The sequence below is a fragment of the Callithrix jacchus genome, chromosome 10, assembly GCF_049354715.1.
Source record: "Callithrix jacchus isolate 240 chromosome 10, calJac240_pri, whole genome shotgun sequence".
Lineage (NCBI taxonomy): Eukaryota > Metazoa > Chordata > Mammalia > Primates > Cebidae > Callithrix > Callithrix jacchus.
Genome location: NC_133511.1, coordinates 128,815,776 through 128,838,754, shown reverse-complemented (window position 1 = coordinate 128,838,754; position 22,979 = coordinate 128,815,776). Strand labels below are relative to the sequence as shown.

General features: G+C 51.6%; 1 protein-coding gene across 8 annotated transcripts in view; it reads right to left on the bottom strand.

Moving 5' to 3' along the window:
• Window positions 1–22,979, bottom strand: part of CARS1 (cysteinyl-tRNA synthetase 1) — a 58,294-nt gene that overhangs the window by 6,670 nt on the left and 28,645 nt on the right. For all 8 annotated transcript variants that reach the window (XM_078341755.1, XM_035263697.3, XM_035263698.3 and 5 more), the window contains 11 exons: window positions 17,226–17,366; window positions 16,944–17,032; window positions 15,615–15,736; window positions 7,617–7,729; window positions 6,890–7,018; window positions 6,375–6,504; window positions 6,168–6,271; window positions 5,610–5,707; window positions 5,175–5,364; window positions 4,491–4,559; window positions 1,725–1,806 (listed from right to left, as the gene is read on the bottom strand). In XM_078341755.1, coding sequence (XP_078197881.1) covers window positions 1,725–1,806; window positions 4,491–4,559; window positions 5,175–5,364; window positions 5,610–5,707; window positions 6,168–6,271; window positions 6,375–6,504; window positions 6,890–7,018; window positions 7,617–7,729; window positions 15,615–15,736; window positions 16,944–17,032; window positions 17,226–17,366 — 1,267 coding nt within the window. The remainder of the gene's footprint in view (window positions 1–1,724; window positions 1,807–4,490; window positions 4,560–5,174; window positions 5,365–5,609; window positions 5,708–6,167; window positions 6,272–6,374; window positions 6,505–6,889; window positions 7,019–7,616; window positions 7,730–15,614; window positions 15,737–16,943; window positions 17,033–17,225; window positions 17,367–22,979) is intronic.

The window sequence follows — 22,979 nt, the reverse complement described above, 5'->3', positions numbered from 1 at the left end:
CCGTTCTCATCTGTCCTTTTCCTGCTGTGGCCCATGATGGAGACGGCTACAGCTCCTGCTGGGTACCCAACACCTTCATTCACTGCTGGATAAAATATTCACATAGCCGGCAGGTGGTGGCTCATGCCTGTAATCCCAGCACTTTGGGAGGCTGAGGCAGGAGGGTCACTAGGTCAGGAGATCGAGACCATCCTGGCCAACATGGTGAAACCCCGTCTCTACTAAAAATTCAAAAATTAGCTGGGCATAGTGGCGCGTGCCTGTAATCCCAGCTACTCGGGAGGCTGAGGCAGCAGAAATGCTTGAACCGGGGAGTCAATGTTGCTAAGTCAATGCTGCCGAGACGGCTGGAGAGCCCTGCGCGGTCCTGAACAGGCTGGTCCGGCCTGGGTTCAGTTTGGTTCAAGTGCCTTGAAACTCAGAGAGGTGCCAGGTGCTTAACTGATCAGGGCGAGTGCACCCACCGCTGCCAGTCAGGGGCTCGGTCAGGCCCAGGCCCCTCTCCACAGAGCATGTGTGGAGCCCGGCCAGCCTCTCCTCTCACCCAGTGTCCTGCAGCCTGTGGAGACCTGAGCTCCCGGAGCTCCTGCCTGCCCTCCTGCCTCCTGCTCCGCTGTCTCAAACGGGCCCAGATTCCGCTCCTCTGCCTCTCAGTCCCTCCACCCACCCAGGTCTCCTGATGCTTCGAGGTACGGCTTCTCCTAGAGGCTTGGCCGAGTGTCCGTCCACGCTATCTTCAGCATGCCCTGCCTGGATGCTGCCCCGCCGTGACCCGCCACAATGGGCTCTGCACAGATGGGGGCCAGGTGGATCCCAGGTCCGACTTCCCACCACACAGAGGCCTCTGGAGAGGGAACACAGCGCAGCAGGTGACGGGGTAGCACTGGAGCTCAGTGTGACTGGCCAGGGCTCTGCCTTTCTCTTCTGGAGCGTCATGGGGGTAAATGGGGCCATGTGCAGAACACAGTGGGCAGGGCCCAGCACACCCTAAATCCTCAGTGTGTGTTCCCAGCTGTGCTGTTACTCACCAGTTCACAACCACTCAGAGTGGGAGGCAAAGGCCTGCCTGGCACTTGCTGCTGTGTTTAACCCTTCTTAACAACTGGCCCTCAGAATGAATGCTCAGATCCAGCACTTTCTACATAAACCACACACTCCTCAGAAATGTCAAAAGATGAAGGAATGGCTGCTTACGGACAGTGAGGGGCCCCTGGGTGAACCCCAAGTTCAAGCATTCGTCTGCCATGCCTGAGCAGAAAAAGAAACCTGGAAGCTCCAGCTTGGCTCCGCTCTGCAGCAGGAACGAGCCACACGTCAGCGCACGCAGCCTACCAGGTCACCAGGAGCAGAACTAAGCCCCAGGGTGAGCCAGAGGGCAGGCGGTGGCTGCGCTGGTCAGAGGGCCCTCCATTCTGCCTTGATCAGTGGAGGGGCAAATCAGCCCTGGCCCATCACATCACACCCTTGGTCCCAGCCCCCAGTCAGCTGCTCTCACTGAGGAGTCCGCCCTGCAGGCACGTGCGTGGCTGCAGTGACTGGGGTGTGTGGTGCTGATGCATCTGGAGGGTCCAGGCCGGGGTGCTGTTCCAACACCCCGTGGTGCACAGGGTGGCCTTCAGAGGATGACCCGGCCCCAACACCACAGTGCCTCGGGGAGACGCCCGAGTCCAGGGAGCCCAGTGAGGGCAGCGGCTCCCACACCCTTTGCAGCAACTGGTGCTCACCCTTTTGCTCTCGGGCAATCTTCCGCACTCCTTCTCGGAATTCCGATAACACCTGAAGGTAGGGCATAACTGTGGACTCAAGCTGTGGAAAGAACAGTCTTGGTTCGCTGAGAGTCACTCCCGCCCCCCATATTCATAAGTGAATAATTGCTCAGCGGCCACACCACAAGGCAGGGACTGGCATGGACGGTGCTGCTGTGCACAGCATCCTGGGGCCTGGACGCTCTCGTGCCCAACACGAGGTCCCTGCTAGGTGTTCGAGGCCAGAGAGCACGAAGTGAGCTTCCTTTCTATCAGCAGGTGGGCCCTGCAGCTGCTCTGCCCAGGTGCTGACATGCCCTGCTTTTCTCAGGTCTGACACACTGCTGTTAAACAGCTTGCCTTTCTGGTTTCAGAGGGGCCATCTCTGGGGGGGACTGTTTCCTAAGGGGCCCAAGGACATCCTTCCCCAGGCTGGGGCCCAATCTGTTCTGGAGCTGGCGGCTCCCGGGCTGTGCTTTTGTCTGAGCTGTGGTCACACATACACTTGTTTAAGACGAACAATCTCCATTAAGTACCTACTATCTACCTGCACGTTAGCAGCTGCACTAAGATTCACTGCCCACAGCAGCACTGGGGAGGCAGCCACAGAATAGAAAAACCTCTATATTACACTTCCCTTTTTTTAATAGGACAGAAAAGCATTAAGGCTTTTGAGCAAGGTTGCTCCCTGCCCCTTAGCTGATTTGGCAGCTCAATAACCAAAATAAAAACATTGGCAAGTGTAATCCCAGCACTTTGGGAGGCCGACGCGGGTGGATTGATCACAAGATCAGGAGTTTGAGACCAGTCTGGCCAACAGAGGGAAACCCTGTCTCTACTAAAATACAACAACAGCAACACTTAGCCAGGCATGGTGGCGCACGCCTGTAGTCCCAGCTACTCAGGAAACTGAGGCAGGAGAATCGCTTGGATCCAGGAGGTGGAGGTTGTAGTGAGCAGAGATCACGCCACTGCACTCCAGCCTGGGTGACAGAGTGAGACTCTGTCTCAAAAACAAAAACAAAAAAATAGCACAAGCAAAAGTCGGGCAGGCTAACAGGCCCTCGGGTCTAAGCCAAGCTCCCTGAGACCCCCGATCCTGCATCAGAACTTTGGACTTCCTGCGGGTTTTAGATCTGTTTATCTCCAAGCACCACACAGCCAGCCCAGACAAGCCTCGGGGAAGGGCAGAAAAGGAGGTATTCACCTCACTGCCAGCCTCAGCCCAGGGGCACTGACTAGAGGGAGACTCTCAGGATGGCTGCAGGGGTCTGTCTCCAGGACGCTGGGGCTGCAATACCCACTTGAGCATCAGGTGGCCGCGTGGCAACACTGAGGTGGTGCAGGGTGTAGGAGCTGCCTCGCCTGCTAAGACAATTTGGAAGTTGACCCACGAATGTCGAATGGCCATGATGTGTGGGCACAGGACGTTTTGCCAGCAGGCTCACTATTCACTGTGGCTGCTTTGTCCCAACTAGCCGACTGCAAAGGCCAAATCAGGCTGCTTGGGGGATGCGCGTCCACAGCACGCTGAAGCCGTTAGGATGAAAAATACTGCAGTACAAAGGCAGGCTCACTTTAACCCAAGAGGTGTGTTTGTTGTTTTTAAAGAAAATAAATATCTCAGTATCATTTGCACAAGAGAACAAAGAAGTTACGTGGGTTTTCTTAAAAGCACCAAAGGAGATTCATATCAGAAGTCTCAAAAATACCACAGCAACAGGCGGCTAGTGCTAAGGCTGGCAAAAGGCACAGGCACGTGGGCTGGGCGCTCTGGTGGGGCTCCTTACAACATGGACTGTTTTCTCTTTGCAAGTCGGTTCTTGGGGAGCATCTGTGAGCTCCATCTGCACGGGGCTCTTCAGACCACTTGTCATTAGGAAATAGGATTTTAAAAAGGTTTCACATTTTTACTTTGTACTAAGCTCCTGTTTTAATTAAAATTATAGCTGTTATATTGAAATGTTTAGATACGCATTCTAATCAAACAGTTAAAGAGCATTCCTGACCTGGGAGGGGTGGAAGTCTGTCTTGAAGAAGCCTGTGGGCATGTCAGAGGGGACAGAGGTTCCACAGCAGAGGGACATGGCTGACCATGTGTGTCTGCTCATATGCCAACTGCAAATGGAAGCCAGCAACGGACAGCCAGAGTGTGCTGGATGCATCTTCTCGCCACACAGACCCACCAGACAGGGGGCTGTACATGATGCCCACCCCCTGACCTGTGGGCCACAGCTCTGAGGTGGGGGGTTCTGGCTCAGGCCATGTGGACCGACCTGGGCTCAGGGTCAGGGCTGGGACTGGTAGGGCATCTGCCCAGTCTCATGAAGACTGAGGCAGACGGTGGCTATCTCCCCATCAGTGTAAACTCTGCGCCATTTGTGAACTGCGGAGCCTTTTGATGAAGCGTTTACTGAGTACAGGTCACCTTATGTGACAAAGCCACGCGAGAGTTCATGATGCCGCAGCACAATGCGAATAAGCAGCGGCCTATCCAGCTGGGGTCCAAGACTGAGCTCATGTGATGGCACCATGGCAAAGTGCCCCAAACCAACAGTCATAACCGAGGCAGACCCTCCACACCGGGATGGCAGCAAACCACACTTAGCGCTCGGCCCAAGGCTCTGTCTGGAAGGGTCTGGTGGGGGTGGGTAGATAGAGGAGGGGCAGTTCCAGAGGGACACAGAGGAGGGAGGAAGTGAGGAGGGAGCAGGTGCAGAAGGCAGGACCATGCGCGCTACTCACATTGAGGCTGGTTCCAGGCCCTCCGACTGGGAATCCCAGGGAGCTCTCCTCTTCTATGGCCCCAAAGATCTAGGAAAGGAAACAGATGGCACTGAAGCTGCGTAATATGAAGGAGGCATGTGGCGAGCAGCCATGAGCTGTGCTCCTCGTTCATGGGAGGGGGGCCCCAAGACCTGGAAAGAGACGGAAGCAGCAGCTCCAGGAGCCCCAGAAACCTGACCCTGGGGGTCCCCTCACTGCACCGGGATGGCCCCGACTCAGAGCTGCCAGCTCCAACTCTGTTTCAGCCAGAAGCCACTGGAGCCCGACAACAAGGAAGGAGGAGGAAGGGAGCTGAGTGAGTCCAGGTGCTGCGGGCCTTTCAAGGTGCACCGCAGGGAAGGGCTCTGGACAGGATGTGTTGACAAGAGGAGGCCTTGTCCCTGGTTTTGCTTTTCAAACTCCAAGATGGGGGTAGAGGGAAACTGAGGCAAAAGACAAACTAGCTCTGAGCAAGGGACAACTATATGGGTATTGCTTCTTTTTGTTTGCTTTTCAGACAGGGCCTTCCCTCTGCTGCCCATGGCGGAGTGCCGTAGTGCAGCGATCATGCCTCGCTATGTCCTGGGCTCAAGCGATACCCTCGCCTGGCATGAGCCACTGTGCTCAGCTTATGGAGACATGCCTGCCTGGGGCCTGGCTTACCTTCAGCATATGGGTGAGGTACAGGGCGATGTTCTCCAGCAGAGCCCGGCTGGGCCTCCCCCTCACAGCTTTCCGGGCTGCCATATAGAGGTTGCACTGACTGACCAAGGCCCGCATCTCTTCCATGACTGTGCGGGTGTCAACGTTGTCACAGAGAGCTTTGTGAATTTCGGTCTTCTTGTCATAAAAGCTGAGCAACGAAGAGGAAGGAATGAGAAGTCACCCCTGATGACACATCACAGAAATTCCCCATGCATTTCAACACCAGGGCAGATCCCATTAGCGGAGCCACCTATCCCGAATAAGCTGCACACCATGTACGACTAGTGTCTCCCGCCCTTCCTCGGCAGTCCAGGACACGTGGTGGCCACGATGCGTGGCTAGGCACAGAACACAGGCATGCTTGAAAACCCCAAAGAACAGGCGCCACCTTACTTCTTATTCAGTTCTGCTTCTTCTTCTCCCCACTTTTCAAACTGACCAGCGACGTCAACGGGAGCTCGAAGGATGTCTTTCACATTTAGGAAAAACTCCTGAAGTTGGAAAAATCAGGTTAACAGCATGTCGGCAACCTTTCCATCCTGACATACCCGATCAAGTGTTCTACTGCTGTGATTTTACTTTTGATAAAAATCGGAAAAGCCAGAATGCATTGGCATTACGCAAGTGGTCAGAAACAAAGGGAGAGGGATTCTTGGCCAGAAACACGTTCCTGTTTTAGCTTTAGAGATGCCCATTTGGGGGAAAGTACAAGCCAGAAGGGCGTGCACTGCAGTGACTGGGAGGACGAGGCCCCCGTCCGCTCTGCTGAGCCGTCGGGCATTTCGGGGGTGGCCCCGAGTCTGTCTTCCCCACTAGTGTGGAGGTGCTTTCGCCCACGTGCTGGCCTCCATCACAGGACCGGGAGGCTGCTGCACCCATCACCGCTCCACATGGTGCCCGCTGTGCAGGGGAGGCCGCTCCACCGACCTCCAGGAGGGGCTGGGGACTCACATTCAGGAACTTCTCATACTGAAGCGCTGACTCCATGGTGTTGCTGGAGTAGTCCAGTGTGTCCCTCCAGGAGTGCATGAGGAAGGCCAGCCGCAACTGCCGTGCTGCGGGGGACACAAGACAGCAATGCCCTCATTCTCCCGAGTGCCACAGCCATTACGCATCTGTGAGAGGAGGGCGGGGTCTGCGGGAGAAGCCAGTGCATACCTGAATGCTTTTTCAAGGCGTCTTTAATGGTGACGAAGTTTTTTAGTGACTTGGACATTTTGCAGCCTGCGATGGTCAGGTGGCCCGTGTGCAGGAAGTACCTGACCCAGCAGTCGTTTTCAAAGTAGGCCTGCGTGGAAAGAGACGAAGGAGGTCAGCAGTCGTGCGTTACTGGGGCCTCCCGCCACCTGCAACGTCTGCTGCCTGGCTGGCGCTGTCCACAGGCAGGTGCCGCATTTTCGAGCTGGCGCAAGCGGGGCTTAGAAGGACAGCCCAGGTTAATAAGCCAGCGGGTAACACAACTGGTTCAAATCCAGGCCATTCTATTTCCAAAGGCCAGGCTGTCAGCGTGGGAAACTAGACTAAATGATCAGGTTCGGATTCCACCCACAAGCCCTGATGACCATGTCACTTCCAGTGAGAGAGGCCGTCCTGAGGCCCAGGCTGACTTTTCCTCCACTGCAGTGAGAACAGCGTGCCCGTGCATCTGAGAAGGGGACCCTGTCTTCGCCTACCTCCGACTGCGCCAGCTCGTTGTCATGGTGAGGGAACCGGAGGTCGAACCCACCTCCATGAATGTCCATCGAAGCCCCCAGGAGGGTGCCTGCCATGGCCGAGCACTCGATATGCCAGCCCGGACGACCCTGGAGAAAGCCGGACACACAGTGACTGACCAGCCCAGCCGCATCCAGGCCTTTATCACTACAAACTGACAGCCTTAAACCCTCTGAACTTTATTGGAACAAGTATTAATTCCCACACATGAAAAGACTAAGGGTAGCCTTCTTTGGTGAGGTTTACAAACCAGTCCTGCATGGGCTGAGGCTTAGGTGGAGTTTGCGAATTACGTCCAGACCTCTGAGCCCTTGACAGCTGCAGATGGTCATGCCCCTTCCTGGGGTACCCTGAAGTCAAGACTGCTGTCGCTGGGAATATCGGGAAGCATCCTATACCCTGGGGCCTGGAAGACTCAACTCAGAGTCACAGAACACAAGAACCAAGCATCCTGCATGGCTGTCTAGTCTGATCATGTCTTCACTTACAGACCAGAAAACAGAAAGAAGAGAGAAGTGACTTGTCCAGAGACTCTGGGAATCTCCATGATGTCCAGGTCCCTGGGGCCAGGCATTCTGTGTTGCAACAGCACCAGGCTCTGGCCCCATGACAACATCCTTCACACACAGAGCAGCCTCGGCTGGGGGCCCCTGCCCAAGCCCAACACCTTCTAGGACATGTGCTCACCTTTCCCCAAGGGCACGGCCAGGATGGTTCTCCAGGCTTGGAGGCCTTCCACAGGGCAAAGTCGTTGGGAGAGCGCTTCTCGCTCAGGCGGTCTGCAGAAATGCTCAGGTCACCTGCAAACATGAGGGAAGCGGGGCAGCGTCACTCAGCAGCACCCACAGACCCATGCATCTCACTTCAAGGCCATCCTGGGTGCCGAATGGCCAGTTCTCTGACTAACTTCTGTTTATTCACTTGCCTCAAGCACTTCCTCGTTTCCTACGTACGACCAGATTCTGGTGTTGCCCCAGTGTCCAGATTTACAAAACTGTTCATAAGCCCCAAAGTCACCGGCTTACACACCAGAGTCTAAGCCGACCCAGCTGACCTGAAGCCACAGCTGGGGTATCTGTAAGACGTTCACCTTCCTGGTGCCTTCTCACAGCATTAGCCCACCAGTGCCTAGGACGAGTGAGAGCACTCACAAGGAGGTGACATAGGGGTGCGGCCCACTGGGGCATGGCTCAGGCATCCTGCCTGGTTCATGCGGGCGGGACCAGTATGTCAAGGGCCGCGCAACCATTTGTTTCTGGGTTCCAGAGGATATCGGGACGCAGCTAAGCTGCTGTGTACTCCTCCAGGAAGTGTGGTGAGGGGGACATTTGCTGCTCCTGTGTGTCTGTAAGGGGAGACAGGGTGAAGGAAGTCAATGAACAGTCCAGTAAGGGCATGAGCAAAGGGAACACTGCTCTTGGCAAAGCCAGCGGTCACCTGGCCAACAAAGACAAGACCATCTATGTCTTGCTGAGGGATGAGAAATAACCGCTTGGTGAATGCCATGCATCGACCTGGTGACACTCAGCCACCTGACACTCAAGGTCCAAGATGGTCTGAGTTCCCAGAAAAGGAATGCATCATCACTGCAGATTTCTCTAAGCGATCCATGCAGGACCAATGGAAGATTAGCTGCTGTGAGTCAGTCCAAAGGTCACACAGAGAATCCCCTTTGTTCGATGAATGGGCAGAGCAGAGGCCTTCTGGGCGCAAGGTTGCCAGGACCCATGCCAGGTCTTGCCCAGCGGCTGCAGCCTTTTCTGGTCCCTGGTGTAAGGGTTGCCCTAGGTGCTGTCACCCCCTTGTGGAGGAAGAACAGACTCCATCTAGGGTCCTAACTCAGGTGACCTTTAAGAGGTTGCAGTGAGATCTTTCCAGGTAATAATCTACTTTTCAGGCAACAGACCTAAGCTGCCCAGAGAAACGACGTCAACAGGAAAGGCACGGATATATATTGAGATGGAGTCTCACTCTGTCATCCAGGCTGGAGTGCAATGGCATGGTCTCAGCTCACTGCAACCTCTGCTTCCTCGGTTCAAGCTAGTCTCCTGTCTCAGCCTTCCTAGTAGCCTAGTGCGTGCCACCACACCCGGCTAATTTTTGCATTTTTAGTAGATATGGGATTTCACTATGTTAGCCACGCTGGTCTTGAACTCCTGACCTCATGATCCGCCCGCCTCGGCCTCCCAAAGTGCTGGGATTATAGGCGTGAGCCACCGCGCTCAGCCGACTATTACATTTTTTTAAAACACCAACTTCACGATCGTACAAAACATGTACTAAATGTAGAGGCAGGAGAATCGCTTGAACCTCGGAGGCAGAGGTTGCGGTGAGCCAAGATCACGCCACTGCACTCCAGCCTGGGCAGCAAGAGTGAAACTCCATATCAAAAAAAAAAAAAAAAAAGGAAAAAGAACCGAGAGCAAGTTCATCATAGAGCAGTAAGATCGTGTGCTCCAGCTGCCTCCAGAACGTTTCTTCGCCATGTGACCTTGAGGGCACTGCTGCACTCACCAGTCCCTCGGGCCCTCCCAGTCCCACCTTTCCCACGCGCTGCCGGTTTCCTCCTGACATCTAAACGCCAAATGCAGTGTGAGTTGTTCACGGTTTCCTCTAAGGACTTTAAGGAACGCTCTACTATATCCAGTTACATTCAGGTTTTGTCTTGTTATCTGAACAGATGTATATACGCATAGGATCTTGCTCTGTCACCCAGGCTGGAGTGCGATGTGCAATCATAGCACACCATAGGGCGAGGCTGCTATCACTGCAGCCTCGACCTCCCTGGCTCAAGCAATCCTCTCACCTCAGTCTCCTGAGTACCTGGGACTACAGGTGCACGCTAGCACACTCAGCTAATTTTTAAAATTTGTGTAGAGATGGGGTCTCACTATGTGGCCCACGCTGGTCTCGAACTCCTGGTCTCAAGCGATCCTCCTGCTTCAGCCTCCCACAGTGCTGAATTACAGGCATGAGCTACGGTGCCCCAGCCCTAACATATTTTTGAATCTTCTATTTGTATTAAGCAGACTTGTTAAGGGTTTTTCTACGTTACTGTTTCTATAAAGAGCCAGCTTTTGGCTTTTACAACGATTTCTCTTCCTTCAACCTCTGATTGAACATTCATTTCCTATTTCTTTCCACTGCCTCTTGCTCTTTTCCTGGCTTTTGACCGACTGCTTAGCTCACTTCTTTTCTGTTTTTTTTTTTTTTTGAGATGGAGTTTCACTGTGTTGCCCAGGCTGGAGTGCAGTGGTGCAATCTCAGCTCACTGTAACCTCTGCCTCCCGGGTTCAAGAGATTCTTCTGCCTCAATCCCCCGAGTAGCTGAGACTAAAGGCACACACCACCACAGCCGGCTAATTTTTGTATTTTTAGTAGAGACGGGATTTCACCATGTTGGCCAGGCTGGTCTGGAACTCCTGACCTCGTGATCCGCCCACCTTGGCCTCCCAAAGTGTTGGGATTACAGGCGTGAGCCACTGCGCCCGGCGACTCACTTATTTTCAATCTTTTAGTAACTACATTTAAAAACATCAGTTTTGGTGCTTGAGGGCATTCTCCAGATTTGGTGGGTGGCAGGCACCTTTGCTACTGTTTGGCTTAAACACCCCTGACTTCCGTCTGTGGTTTTGGTTTTCTTTCCTAGGAATTATCCAGGAGCACGACTTCAACTCCCCCGGCAGGTTTGTACACTTTAGATGTCCTGTCAGTGTGGGTATCTTTTTTATTAAAAAAAAAACTGTTTTCATTTTTTTTGAGACACAGTCTTGCTCTGCTGCCCAGGCTGGAGTGCCGCTGCACGTCAGGGCTCGCTGCAGCCTCGACCTCTTGGGCTCAAGTGATCCTCCTCCCTCAGCCTCTTAAGTAACTGGGACTATATGCGCATGCCACCACACCCGGCCAATTTTTAAATTTCTGTAGAAAGGGGGGGTCTCCCAATGTTGCCCAGGCTGGTGTTCAACTCCTGGACTCAAGGGATCCTCCTGCCTTGGCCTCCTAAAGTGCTGGGATTACACGTGTGAGTCACCATGCCCGGCCAAGTGTTGTCTAATACAATTGCTCCGTGGTCAGAGAATGAGCTCTCCTTGTAAGTGGTTCTTTGGGATTTGTGGAGATCTTTTTCTGTGGCCTGGCGTATGGTTCTGTGTTTCTGGAAGTAAAGGATGGTCTTTAGTTCCTGAGTGCAAAGTTCCCAGCTCTCAAACCAAGCCTGTTAATTGTATTTCAAACATTGCACATCCTTATTATTCTCTGCCTGCCTGATCTGTCAGCTCCTGCGAAGTGTGTGAAATGCGGGGATGTCCACTCCAGTCCTAGGGTTCTAGAATTGGTATTTTCCAGTCTGCTAGGATCAGTTACCTTGAAGTATTTTAAAATCTCAGTAAATAGTTATTGCTGAAATGGATGTTAGCAGTCCTTATGATTCAGAGAAGATCAAAGGCTTTAGCTTCATTTTGAAAAAGACCAAATTACGATTCCTGAGTGGGTCATGACAGGATCACAACTGAAACGTAAACAACATTAATGATGACCATAACAAATCACCAAACTGCTAAACGTGATACTTTAGACTTGGTATAAAAACTGATGGCCGGGCGTGGTGGCTCGCACCTGTGGTCCCAGCACCTTGGGAGGCTGAGGCAGGAGAACTGCTTGAGCCCGGGAGGTGGCGGTTGCAGTGAGCCGAGGTTATGCTCTGTCTCGAAAAAAGATAAAAAATGATGTTTACTGGAGGCTTCTGGGCCACAGAGGCCCAGGCTGGGTCCTCTCAGGGCTGAGGCGCTTTATCGTCACAGATCTGCCCCTGTACTCCCACAAACCTGGAGCCTGCAGTGCCATGGGTGTGATATTTATGCTGTTAACCTGGCTTAGTCTATCTTTTTTCAGTCTGTGTTGTCTTGTTTTATTTTATTTTACTATTATTATTATTTCTGAGACAGAGTCTCATTCTGTTGCCCAGGCTGGAGCGCAGTAGTGCAATCTTGGCTCACTGTAACCTCTGCCTCCCAGGTTCAAGTGATTCTCATGCCTCAGCCTCCTGAGTAGCAGGGATTACAACTGTGTGTCACGACACCCGGCTGATTTTTGTATTTATTTTTTAGTAGAGACTGGGTTTCACCATGTTGGTCAGCCTGGTCTCAAATTCTCAACCTCAGATGATCCACCCACCTCGGCCTCCCAAAGTGCTGGGATTACAGGCGTGAGTCACCGCACCTGGCTTGTCTTGTTTTATTTAAATTCTAACATTTCGGCAGAACGATCCAAGATGGCCGATCGCTAACATCTCGGGATTGCAGCTCTCAGGGAAGGCGCAGAGAACTAGAGGACGCCACACTTTCAGACAAATTCTGGTCGCTCACGGAGCAGGAGATCCCCCAGTGGAGGAATCACACGGGTCACCAGCACGACTTTCGTGACCGGGGCAGCGGTTCCGCCAGCACCTCGGCGCCGCAGCTCTCGGAGCAGAGTAAACAGGTTCAGAGGACCCACACGGGACCCCAGCACGACACCAGAGCCCAGCCCGGTGGCTGTGATGGCATCTCGGCGCGGCAGCGCTCAGCGCAGAGTAAACGGGACCGGTTCCCCTTCTGACCGAGGTTTGGAGCCCCGGGAAGGCAGAGTCGCCCACTACAGACACAAGAAGGAAGCCCGACAGGAGAATCCTGGGCAGAAAAGCACCATCAGTTTTAACGCCGCTACTCTGGCCCTGGGAACTAACAACCTGGACGTCCACTCAAGAGACCTAATCTGAAAGTTGGTAATTTCAAAGACGACAGGAGGATAAATTTACAATGACGGGAAGAAACCAGCGTAAAAAAGCTGAGAATACTCAAAGTCAGAACGCCTCTCCCTCTAAAGGTGATCACAGTTCCACATCAACAATGGAACAAGGCTTGACGGAGGAATAGCGCATCCTGATGACAGAATCACTCTTCAAGGAATGGATAATAACAAACTTCGGTGAGTTAAAAGAACACGTTGTAGCCCAACGTAAAGAAACTAGGAACTTTGAAAAAAGGTTTGATGAAATCCTATTGAGAATAGACAACTTAGAGAGGAGTATGAGTGAATTAATGGAACTGAAGAATACAATACAGGAACTCCGAGAAGTATGCACAGGTTTAAACACTCGAATTGTTCAAGCAGAAGAAGGGATATCAGAGGTCAAAGTCCAACTTAATGAAATAAAACGTGAAGAAAAGATTAGAGAAAAAAGGATAAAAAGGAATGAGCAAAGTCTCCAAGAAATGTGGGACTATGTGAAAAGACCAAATTTACGTTTGACAGGTGTACCTGAATGCGACGGAGAGAATGAATCCAAGCTGGAAAATACCCTTCAGGATATTATTCAGGAAAATTTTCCTAAACTAGCAAAGCAGGTCAACATTCAACCCCAGGTAATACAGAGAACACCACAAAGATATTCCTCAAGAAGAGCAACCCCAAGGCACATAATCGTTAGATTCACCAGGGTTGAAACGAAGGAGAAAATACTAAGGGCAGCCAGAGAGAAAGGTCAGATTACCCACAAAGGCAAGCTTATCAGACTTACAGCAGATCTCTCAGCAGAAACTCTACAGGCCAGAAGAGAGTGGGGGCCAATATTCAACATCCTCAAAGAACAGAACCTTCAGCCCAGAATTACATATCCAGCCAAACTAAGCTTCACAACTGAAGGAAAAATAAAATCTTTTATGAATAAGCAAGAACTCAGAGATTTTATTACCACCAGGCCTGCTTTACAAGAGCTTCTGAAAGAAGCATTACACACAGAAAGAAACAACCAGTATTAGCCTTTCTAAAAATACACCAAAAAGTAAAGAGCACCAACATAAAGAAGAATTTACACCAACACATGGATAAAACAGCTGGTCAGCATCAAATGGCAGTAACCCTAAATTTAAATTGACTAAATTCCCAATCAAAAGACACAGCCAAAACCCAATGGCATGTTACATCCAAAGCTGTTTCACATGCAAGGATACACAAAGACTCAAAACAAAGGGATGGAGAAAGATTTACCAACCAAATGGAGAGCAAAAATAAATACATAATAAATAAAAAGCAGGAGTTGCAATTCTCGTATCAGATAAAATAGATTTTAAAGCAACAAAGATATAGTGGTAAAAGGATCAATGCAACAACAAGAGCTAACGATCCTAACACCCAGATACATAGAGACTTAGATTCAATGAGACAGAAAATTAATAAGGATATGCAGGACTCGAACTCAGATCCGGAACAAGTAAACTTAATAAATATTTATAGAGCTCTCCACTTCAAATACACAAAATATACATTCTTGTCAATACCACATCACACCTACCCGTAAGTTTAAATGAAACATTGATTGGCCATTATTAACACCCAATTTTTTTCAAAATAAAGCAATATTTCCATTTACTCTCCCTCTTTCTCTTCCTCTTTCTTCCTCTCCTTTACTTATTTTTTTTTTCTTTCCTTCTCTCAAAAAAAAAAAGAAATCAACTTGTAAACCTCTAGATCCAGGTCAGCAATATCTCTCTCATTGCTTGATTTCCTTCATTCCCTTCCCTCCCTCCCTCCCTCCCCGCTTCCTCCCTTCCTTCCTTCATCCCTTCCTTAAAAAAAAAAAAAAAATTCTAACATTTCTTTAGAATAGAGACCTAAAATTACTAGATCAAAAAGTATGAACAGTTTTATAGCCAGACTGTCTTCCAGAAACACTGGGGACCTCACTCTGCAGGGCGGCTTCCAACCCTGACTCTTCTGGATGTGTCCCCAGACTCACTTAAAGAATAAACACGAAGAAAACGCCAGTGAAAGGGTTCCAAATATAATTCTGCCTTGTCTACAAAAAGCCTGATACATGTTTGAAGCACTTGGATCCAGACGGGCACAGAGGCTGTTGTCCACTAAGCGTCACTCAGCGCACACCCCAGCATTCCACAGTCTGCCGTAAACCGCACGTGCTCAGCCAGCAAACAGCAGCCCTGCGAATCCCGGCCCACGGCCACTGTGTTGACTGCCTTTTGTTTCTTAAAAAATAACACAGCACTAGAAAATGAAATCCTGTCTTTTACAGCAATGGGGATGGAACTGGAAGACATTCTGTTACGCAAAATAAGCCAGGCAGAAAAAGACAAGTATCACACGCCTCCCTCTTATGTGGGAGCTAAAAAATGGTGGACCTCAAAAAGGTAGAGGGTAGAACAGTGGCCCAGAGAAGGGTCAGATGGTCGGGGAGGGAGTGAAGAGAGGCTGGCTTCCAGGCACCAACACAGACAGAGCGAGTAAGTTCTTGCGCTCAATAGCACAGTAGGGCAACCACAGCCACCAAAGAACTTTGTTGTGTATTTCAAAATAGCTAGAAGATATGGAACATTCCCAGTGCAGAGCAGAGATAAACGTCGAAGGTGATGAGCACCCTAGTTACCCAGATTGTCACACACCGTGTGCACGTACTAAAACATCACGTGCACAGCGTAAATGCACAATGATCATGGATCAGTAGGATTGTGTACACTAAGGCATTTCACGGCCTTAGTGCGGAAAACTCCTAAAACTCCTTCAGGTGAAAAAGCACTGTTCCCAAGAGTCTGAGGGGTGGGCTCAGAGCATGCGCCGCGGCCACGCAGGGTGAACACCACGCAGGCTGTGCCAGGAGGGGAGCCCACAGCGCTCTCGGGCCTGCCTCCTCACCTTCCCCTTCCTGAAGTGCTTTCTGATCTCCAACGGCCTCGGGCACCAGCTTCCCATAGGAATGCTTTTCGCTAGAAGCAAACTTCACCGTATCAAAGTAGACAGACCCATTGGAGACATAGCTGGAAAACAGAAAAGGAATTGAGTAGGGGGAATCTAACAGACCCAAAAGCATTTCAGCAGGATGCAAATAAAGCAGGGCTATAAAACTGTGAAATCTGTGACCTATCTACTCTGCGGTGGCCACTGAGAACCGCATCAGCTAGTTTGGACTGAGTGGGACACAAGGGCCCATCCCACTGCCCCGGGCAGCTCACCCCTCTGCCTGGCATCCTCTGGCCATGCAGCTCCCATCCTGCCTTGCTCTGGGGCTGCTGCAGTCCTCATCCTTGTGTGGCACGCCTCGCCTGTCCCTGAACGGCCACACTCTAACCGAGCAGCTTAGCCCAACTGAGGCTCTTGGCTCCCAAGAAGCACTCCAGATGACTCCAGTCTGGAATGGCCTGTCCTCTCTGAGCTTAGGCTTGCCCGTGCCTCTCAGCTTAGCACATGCTCTTATGCTGCCCAACAGTGGTCTGTGTTCGGTGGGGAGAGAAGCGCGCTACTGCTCCTGGCACTGCCACAGTTTCTCTTTCATCCAGCCTGTGTGGCTCCTGCCTCACTCACCTTCCCCAATCAGGTGGGGAGGGAAGCAACCTGAGGCTGGACACAGGGACCCCGGATGGGCCCTGCAGAGTGGGTCTCCGGGAGCAGGGCACGGCACAGTGCTGAATGCGACAGACAGATAGCCAGGTTCCTGTCTGCACTTCCCGTTTGTTGGCCATTCTGAAAATGCTACTTTGGAGATTGAGACAATACAGGCCAGGGAAGTGTGTGATGGACTCACTGACAAAACGTCACTAAAATCGCAGCCAAGCAATAGACGCGCAGCCTCCCTCGGGCTATGACACCGGGACTGGCACTTTCAACATGTCCACGCCACAGCGCTGCTGTCTGTGAAGGGCCAGCCACATGCACCACTCGCCACCATGCAGCTCTGCGGCCCCACGACCGACGGTCTGAGTGTCCAAACTTCCCAGCAGACTCTGGGTTAGGTTCTCACCATGGCCCCCAGGGCAGGGCGGACCCATGCTCCTCAGCCCCTGGGTAGGGCCCCGAGTGGCAGGAGGAAGTCTGCTGGGACTTCTGGCTAGGTGGCCCCGAACACCTGCTCCCCTGCTTCTTGGGGCAACCCCAGAACACCAACTCCCTGCTTCCCAAACTCAGACTCAGAGCTGGGAGCACCTCCCCGTGCAATGCTCTGAACCCTGGGGGGGCCCCTGTGCTCACCCGTAACCATTGTCCACAATCTTCTGGACGAAGTTCACAATTTCTGGCACATACTCACTAACCCGGGTTAAGACATCTGGAGGGAGAACCTGTGCGAGACAAGAGAAAACCACGCGCTCCATGAAAATGTCACCAATTCATAAAACCAAAGACATTTTATGTCCCTCAGCTTGAGTTCAATGTTGACTTGGCCACTTAACTGAGCTGGCTTTACCAAAACAGGAATTTAGAAATCAGGACTCTTAGCGCAAGACGCCAGCACAAGACAGCTGTGACACTCACGTTCAGAGCTTCCATGTCTCTGTGGAACTCCCCTTCCCAGAACTTGGGCAGTTCGGAGAAGATGGAATTGTCAGTCACGTCACTGCCAAGTGTAGAATCCAGCCAGTCGGAGAGCAAATCCTTGGCCTCTTCGAGCAACACCTGAAGAGAAAGAAACAAAACTACAGAAGTGGGCCACGTACCTCACATGAGCACATGTCGTGCAGCTGGAGTGAGCCAGTCAGAGCCCTGAATTCAAAGGTGCTGGCCTTGACCTGTGACGAGTCACCGTCTCCCAGGGAGACAGTGATGCTTATACAACTGGCTCAGGGGGGAGAAATACAAGGCTCCACAAACGAGCGGGTCTCACAGGACTCAGAGGAGCAGAGCCGAGGGGAGAGAGGGTGCAGAGGCACAAAGAGGTGGAGGGCCAGGGTGCAGCCTACCTGAGCCCTGCAGGGAAGGGTCATGGGCAGAGGCTGGGCAGGAGCGCACAGTGAGTCACCTACAGCACGACCACTCGGTGTGTTCAAAAGATTCATGATGGAGATAGCCAGAGGTTAGAAGAAATGGGCAGGGCACTGGTCCTGGAGGTCTCAAAGGACCCATCTCCCTGATGCCATTGACTGCAGATGCCACCCCCACTTCCCACACAATGGAATGGGAGGAAAAACCAATCCCAGCACAATGTGGTATCTGTGTGACCCAGGTCCTGAGCACATGCACTCTAGTTATGAGACATTTCCCAACTGCTCTTGTGTCAGAGGTAGAAATGTCTGCCCTCCACCTACCTGGGAGAAACCTAGAGCTGCCAACGCCCTGACCTGGACCTAGCATAGGGTGTGGCACCAAGCAGCTGGTCTGTGGCCTCCCACGTGAATGCGACACAAAGAACCAAGGGTGGAGAGAAAAAGTGTAGGAAATGGCCTGGCAGGGTGGACGGAGAAGCCACAACACAGACACAGAAGGGCACGGGGCCCACGTGGCCAGGAAATAGCAAGGACACAGGGTGGACAGAGAAGCCACAATACAGACACAGAAGGGCATGGGGCCCATGTGGCCAGGAGACAGCGAGGACACAGGGTGGACGGAGAAGCCACAACACAGACACAGAAGGGCCATGGAGCCCACGTGGCCAGGAGACAGCAAGGACACAAGGTGGACGGAGAAGCCACAACACAGACACAGAAGGGCACGGGGCCCACGTGGCCAGGAGACAGCGAGGACACAGGGTGGACGGAGAAGCCACAACACAGACACAGAAGGGCACGGGGCCCACGTGGCCAGGAGACAGCGAGGACACAGGGTGGACGGAGAAGCCACAACACAGACACAGAAGGGCACGGGGCCCACGTGGCCAGGAGACAGCAAGGACACAAGTGGATGGAGAAGCCACAACACAGACACAGAAGAGGCATGGGGCCCATGTGGCCAGGAGACAGCGAGGACACAGGGTGGACGGAGAAGCCACAACACAGACACAGAAGAGGCATGGGGCCCATGTGGCCAGGAGACAGCAAGGACACAGGGTGGACGGAGAAGCCACAATACAGACACAGAAGGGAATGGGGCCCATGTGGCCAGGAGACAGCGAGGACACAGGGTAGACGGAGAAGCCACAACACAGACACAGAAGGGCCACAGAGCCCACGTGGCCAGGAGACAGTAAGGACACAAGGTGGATGGAGAAGCCACAACACAGACACAGAAGGGCACGGGGCCCACGTGGCCAGGAGACAGCGAGGACACAGGGTGGACGGAGAAGCCACAATACAGACACAGAAGGGCACGGGGCCCACGTGGCCAGGAGACAGCGAGGACACAGGGTGGACAGAGAAGCCACAACACAGACACAGAAGGGCACGGGGCCCACGTGGCCAGGAGACAGCGAGGACACAGGGTAGACGAAGAAGCCACAACACAGACACAGAAGGGCCACGGAGCCCACATGGCCAGGAGACAGTAAGGACACAAGGTGGACGGAGAAGCCACAACACAGACACAGAAGGGCACGTGGCCCACGTGGCCAGGAGACAGCGAGGACACAGGGTGGACGGAGAAGCCACAACACAGACACAGAAGGGCACGGGGCCCACGTGGCCAGGAGATAGCGAGGACACTGGTGGACGGAGAAGCCACAACACAGACACAGAAGGGGCATGGGGCTCACGTGGCCAGGAGGCAGCAAGGACACAGGGTGGATGGAGAAGCCACAACACAGACACAGAAGGGGCACAGGGCCCACGTGGCCAGGAGACAGCAAGGACACAGGGTGGATGGAGAAGCCACAACACAGACACAGAAGGGGCACAGGGCCCACGTGGCCAGGAGACAGCAAGGACACAGGGTGGATGGAGAAGCCACAACACAGACACAGAAGGGGCATAGGGCCCACGTGGCCAGGTTCTTGACATAGTCTCTGCCTACAGCTCCTGAGTCAAACAGATGTGTTAATATATTGCAGGCTTGCAAGTGGTCAGGCATGGCTGCAGGAATGGACACACCCTCACTACCACAGCGGGGCATTCGGGGGTAGACAAGCAACAAAGGCAGGGCATGTGCTCTGGGGAGCAAAGGCTGCCAAGCCTGGAAAGCAAATGGTGGGCCCATCCTAAGTATAGGGAAACATGTGCATCCTGGCCCTCAGGATCACCAAGGTCATGGCCCAGCAATAACTGATATCCTAATCAAGGTCACCAAATGCCAAAGAACATGAGCAACTGTGAATGGGAGTCCGCAGAAACAACAGATGGACGCTTCAGATGCAAGAGTTACAGATACATAGTAGAATCCACATGCTTAAAGAAATAAAGATGGACTGGGCACGGTGGCTCAAGCCTGTAATCCCAGCACTCTGGGAGGCTGAGGCAGGCAGATCACCTGAGGCCGGGAGTTCGAGACCAGCCTGACCAACATAGAGAAACTCCATCTTTACTAAAAATACAAAATTAGCAGGGCGTGGCAGCACATGCCTGTAATCCCAGCACTCTGGGAGGCCGAGGCAGGCAGATCACCTGAGGCCGGGAGTTCGAGACCAGCCTGACCAACATAGAGAAACTCCATCTTTACTAAAAATACAAAATTAGCAGGGCGTGGCAGCACATGCCTGTAATCCCAGCTACTCTCGAGGCTGAGGCAGAAGAATCGCTTGAACCCAGGAGGCAGAGGTTGCAGTGAGTTGAGATCACACCACTGCACTCCAGCCTGGGCAACAAGAGCGAAACTCTGTCTCAAACAAATAAAAAATAATAAATATATAAATAAATAGAGACTCACAGATGATAAGCATTAGCAAGCAGGAAGAGGCCAGCAAAATGGCCCAGGCACATCTGAAAACTTCTGTTTTCATTCTTACATTCTGCAAATGGAATGTTCAGAGATGAACTCTATTAACAGGCAAAACAGTCATACCTACCCTGCTGAGTGACTGCTCCAGTCCCTGCCTGAAGGGAGGACTTGTGACTAGGAAGACGGAACTCAAGAAGTCATCCGAAATGAATGACAGGTGAGGGGACACAGAGAAGGAGGAGATGAAATGTTGAGGCTCACATCTAACTGGCATCCCAGGGGAGAGGAGAGAGGGAGTCGAGTAGAGGTGACATTTCTCAAAACCCATCCAACAGTCAGACCCAGGAAGCACATAAAATATCCAGTGGGATAAGTAAAAACAAATCTCTTATATTGCCTTAGTCAAAGAGCAGAAAACTGAAAATAGAATATTCTTATAAGGAGCCTGATAGAAAAGACATATTCACAGATCAAAGACAAGTGATTTGGAGGGCAGCCAATGTTTTCAACAACAGCCAACTCGGGAACCCAGAAGACAGCAGCCGCCTTGAACAAACGGAAATACACACTTCGAGACAGACAGAAGCTGCTTCCCACCAATACGTCTAAGACGAGGTTTCCAAAACTTGCCTGATGACAGGACAGGAACACTCAGCGTTGCTGGTTAAGCAAACAGATCAACAATCAAAATGCCAGAGACTTCTGCTTTCCAGTTTCACGTAAGTAAGGAGCTTGGAAGTTGCCACTCTACCTAACAATAGGTAAAAAGCTGAACAAACTGAAAAAAACAACTCTTCTTAGATCCGTAAGAGAAGTAAGGTCACAGGGCAAACCACTGCCCACCAAATTGGGGAGACCAACAGGCGAATAGAGCATCACAACTTAGCAGAGCAGAGACTCATGAGCGGAAAACTCTGTGGGAACCAGCGTCGGGTCGGGAGGAAAACCAGGAATGGAACTGACAGATTGGTGTGGGCAAGGCTGACAGTTAAGAACTCTAGGGACCCAGTCATAGGGGACCCCACGCTTTTGTGAGTGTTTTTTTTTACCTCCAAATTCCTGTCTTAATAAGGACTTGTTTATTTGGCACAAGAAAAGAAAACAGAGGTTGAGCATCCTTAATCCAAAAATCTAAAATACTCCAAAATCTGAAATGTTTTGAGTGCTGACATCATGCTCACTGGAACATTTCCAATGTTTGGATTGGGGTACTCGGTTGATTAAGTATAATACAAAGATTCCGGAAGGAGAGGAGGGGGGAGAAAAAAAATGCAGAGATTTCAGAATGAGAAATCCAAAACACCTCTGGTCCCAAGCATTTCAGATAACGGATACTCAACCTGTAAAATGTTTACTGATTGGGAAGGAAAAAGTAGAACTGTCTTTGTTCACAGATGACAGCATTGCCTACGCAGAAAATCGGAAAGAACTGACAAAAACACATCCTGGACCCAATAAGCTATTACATCAAGGTTGAAGGATGCAAGATGAATACACAAGTCAATCAATTTCCTGTACACCAGCAATGAACAAGTGGAATTTGAAATTAGAAACACACTATCACTTACATTTACAACTCTAAAACAAAACACGTATAAATCTAACAAAATATGCAAAAGATCTATATGAGAAAAACTCTAAAACTCTGAGGAAAAAAACAAAAAGAACTAAAAAAATGGAGGGATATTCTAGGTTCATAAATAGGACGACTCAGTATTTTAAGATTTTAGTTCTTCCCAACTTGATCTATAGAGTTAATGCAATCCAAATCCCAGTAAGTTATTTTGTGGGTATTGACAAGCTGATTCCAAAGTTTATATGAAGAGGCAAAAGCCCCAGAAGAGCAGCCGGGCATGGTGGCTCACACCTGTAATCCCAGCACTTTGGGAGGCTGAGGTAGGAGTTTGAGACCAGCCTGGGCAACGAAGTGAGACCCCATCTTTACAAAAGATGAAATTAGCCAGGCATGGTGGTGTGTGTCTATGGACCCAGCTATACAGGAGGTTTCAGCAGAAGGATCACTTGAGCCCAGAGGTCAAGGCTGCAGTGAGCCGTGTTCATGCCACTGCACTCCAGCCTGGGTGACAGAGGGAGACTTCATTTCAAAACAAAGACACAAAAAACAAAAGAAGCGGCCAGGTGCGGTGGCTCACGCCTGTAATCCCAGCACTTTGGGAGGCTGAGGCAGGTGGATCACGAGGTCAAGAGATCGAGACCATCCTGGTCAACATGGTGAAACCCCGTCTCTACTAAAAATACAAACAATTAGCTGGGCATGGTGGCGCGTGCCTGTAATCCCAGCTGCTCAGGAGGCTGAGGCAGGAGAATTGCCTGAACCCAGGAGGCGGAGGTTGCGGTGAGCTGAGATCGCGCCATTGCACTCCAGCCTGGGTAACAAGAGCAAAACTCCGTCTCAAAAAAAACCAAAAAACAATAAAAAACAAAAGAAGCCAGGCGTGGTGGCTCACACCTATAATCCCAGCACTT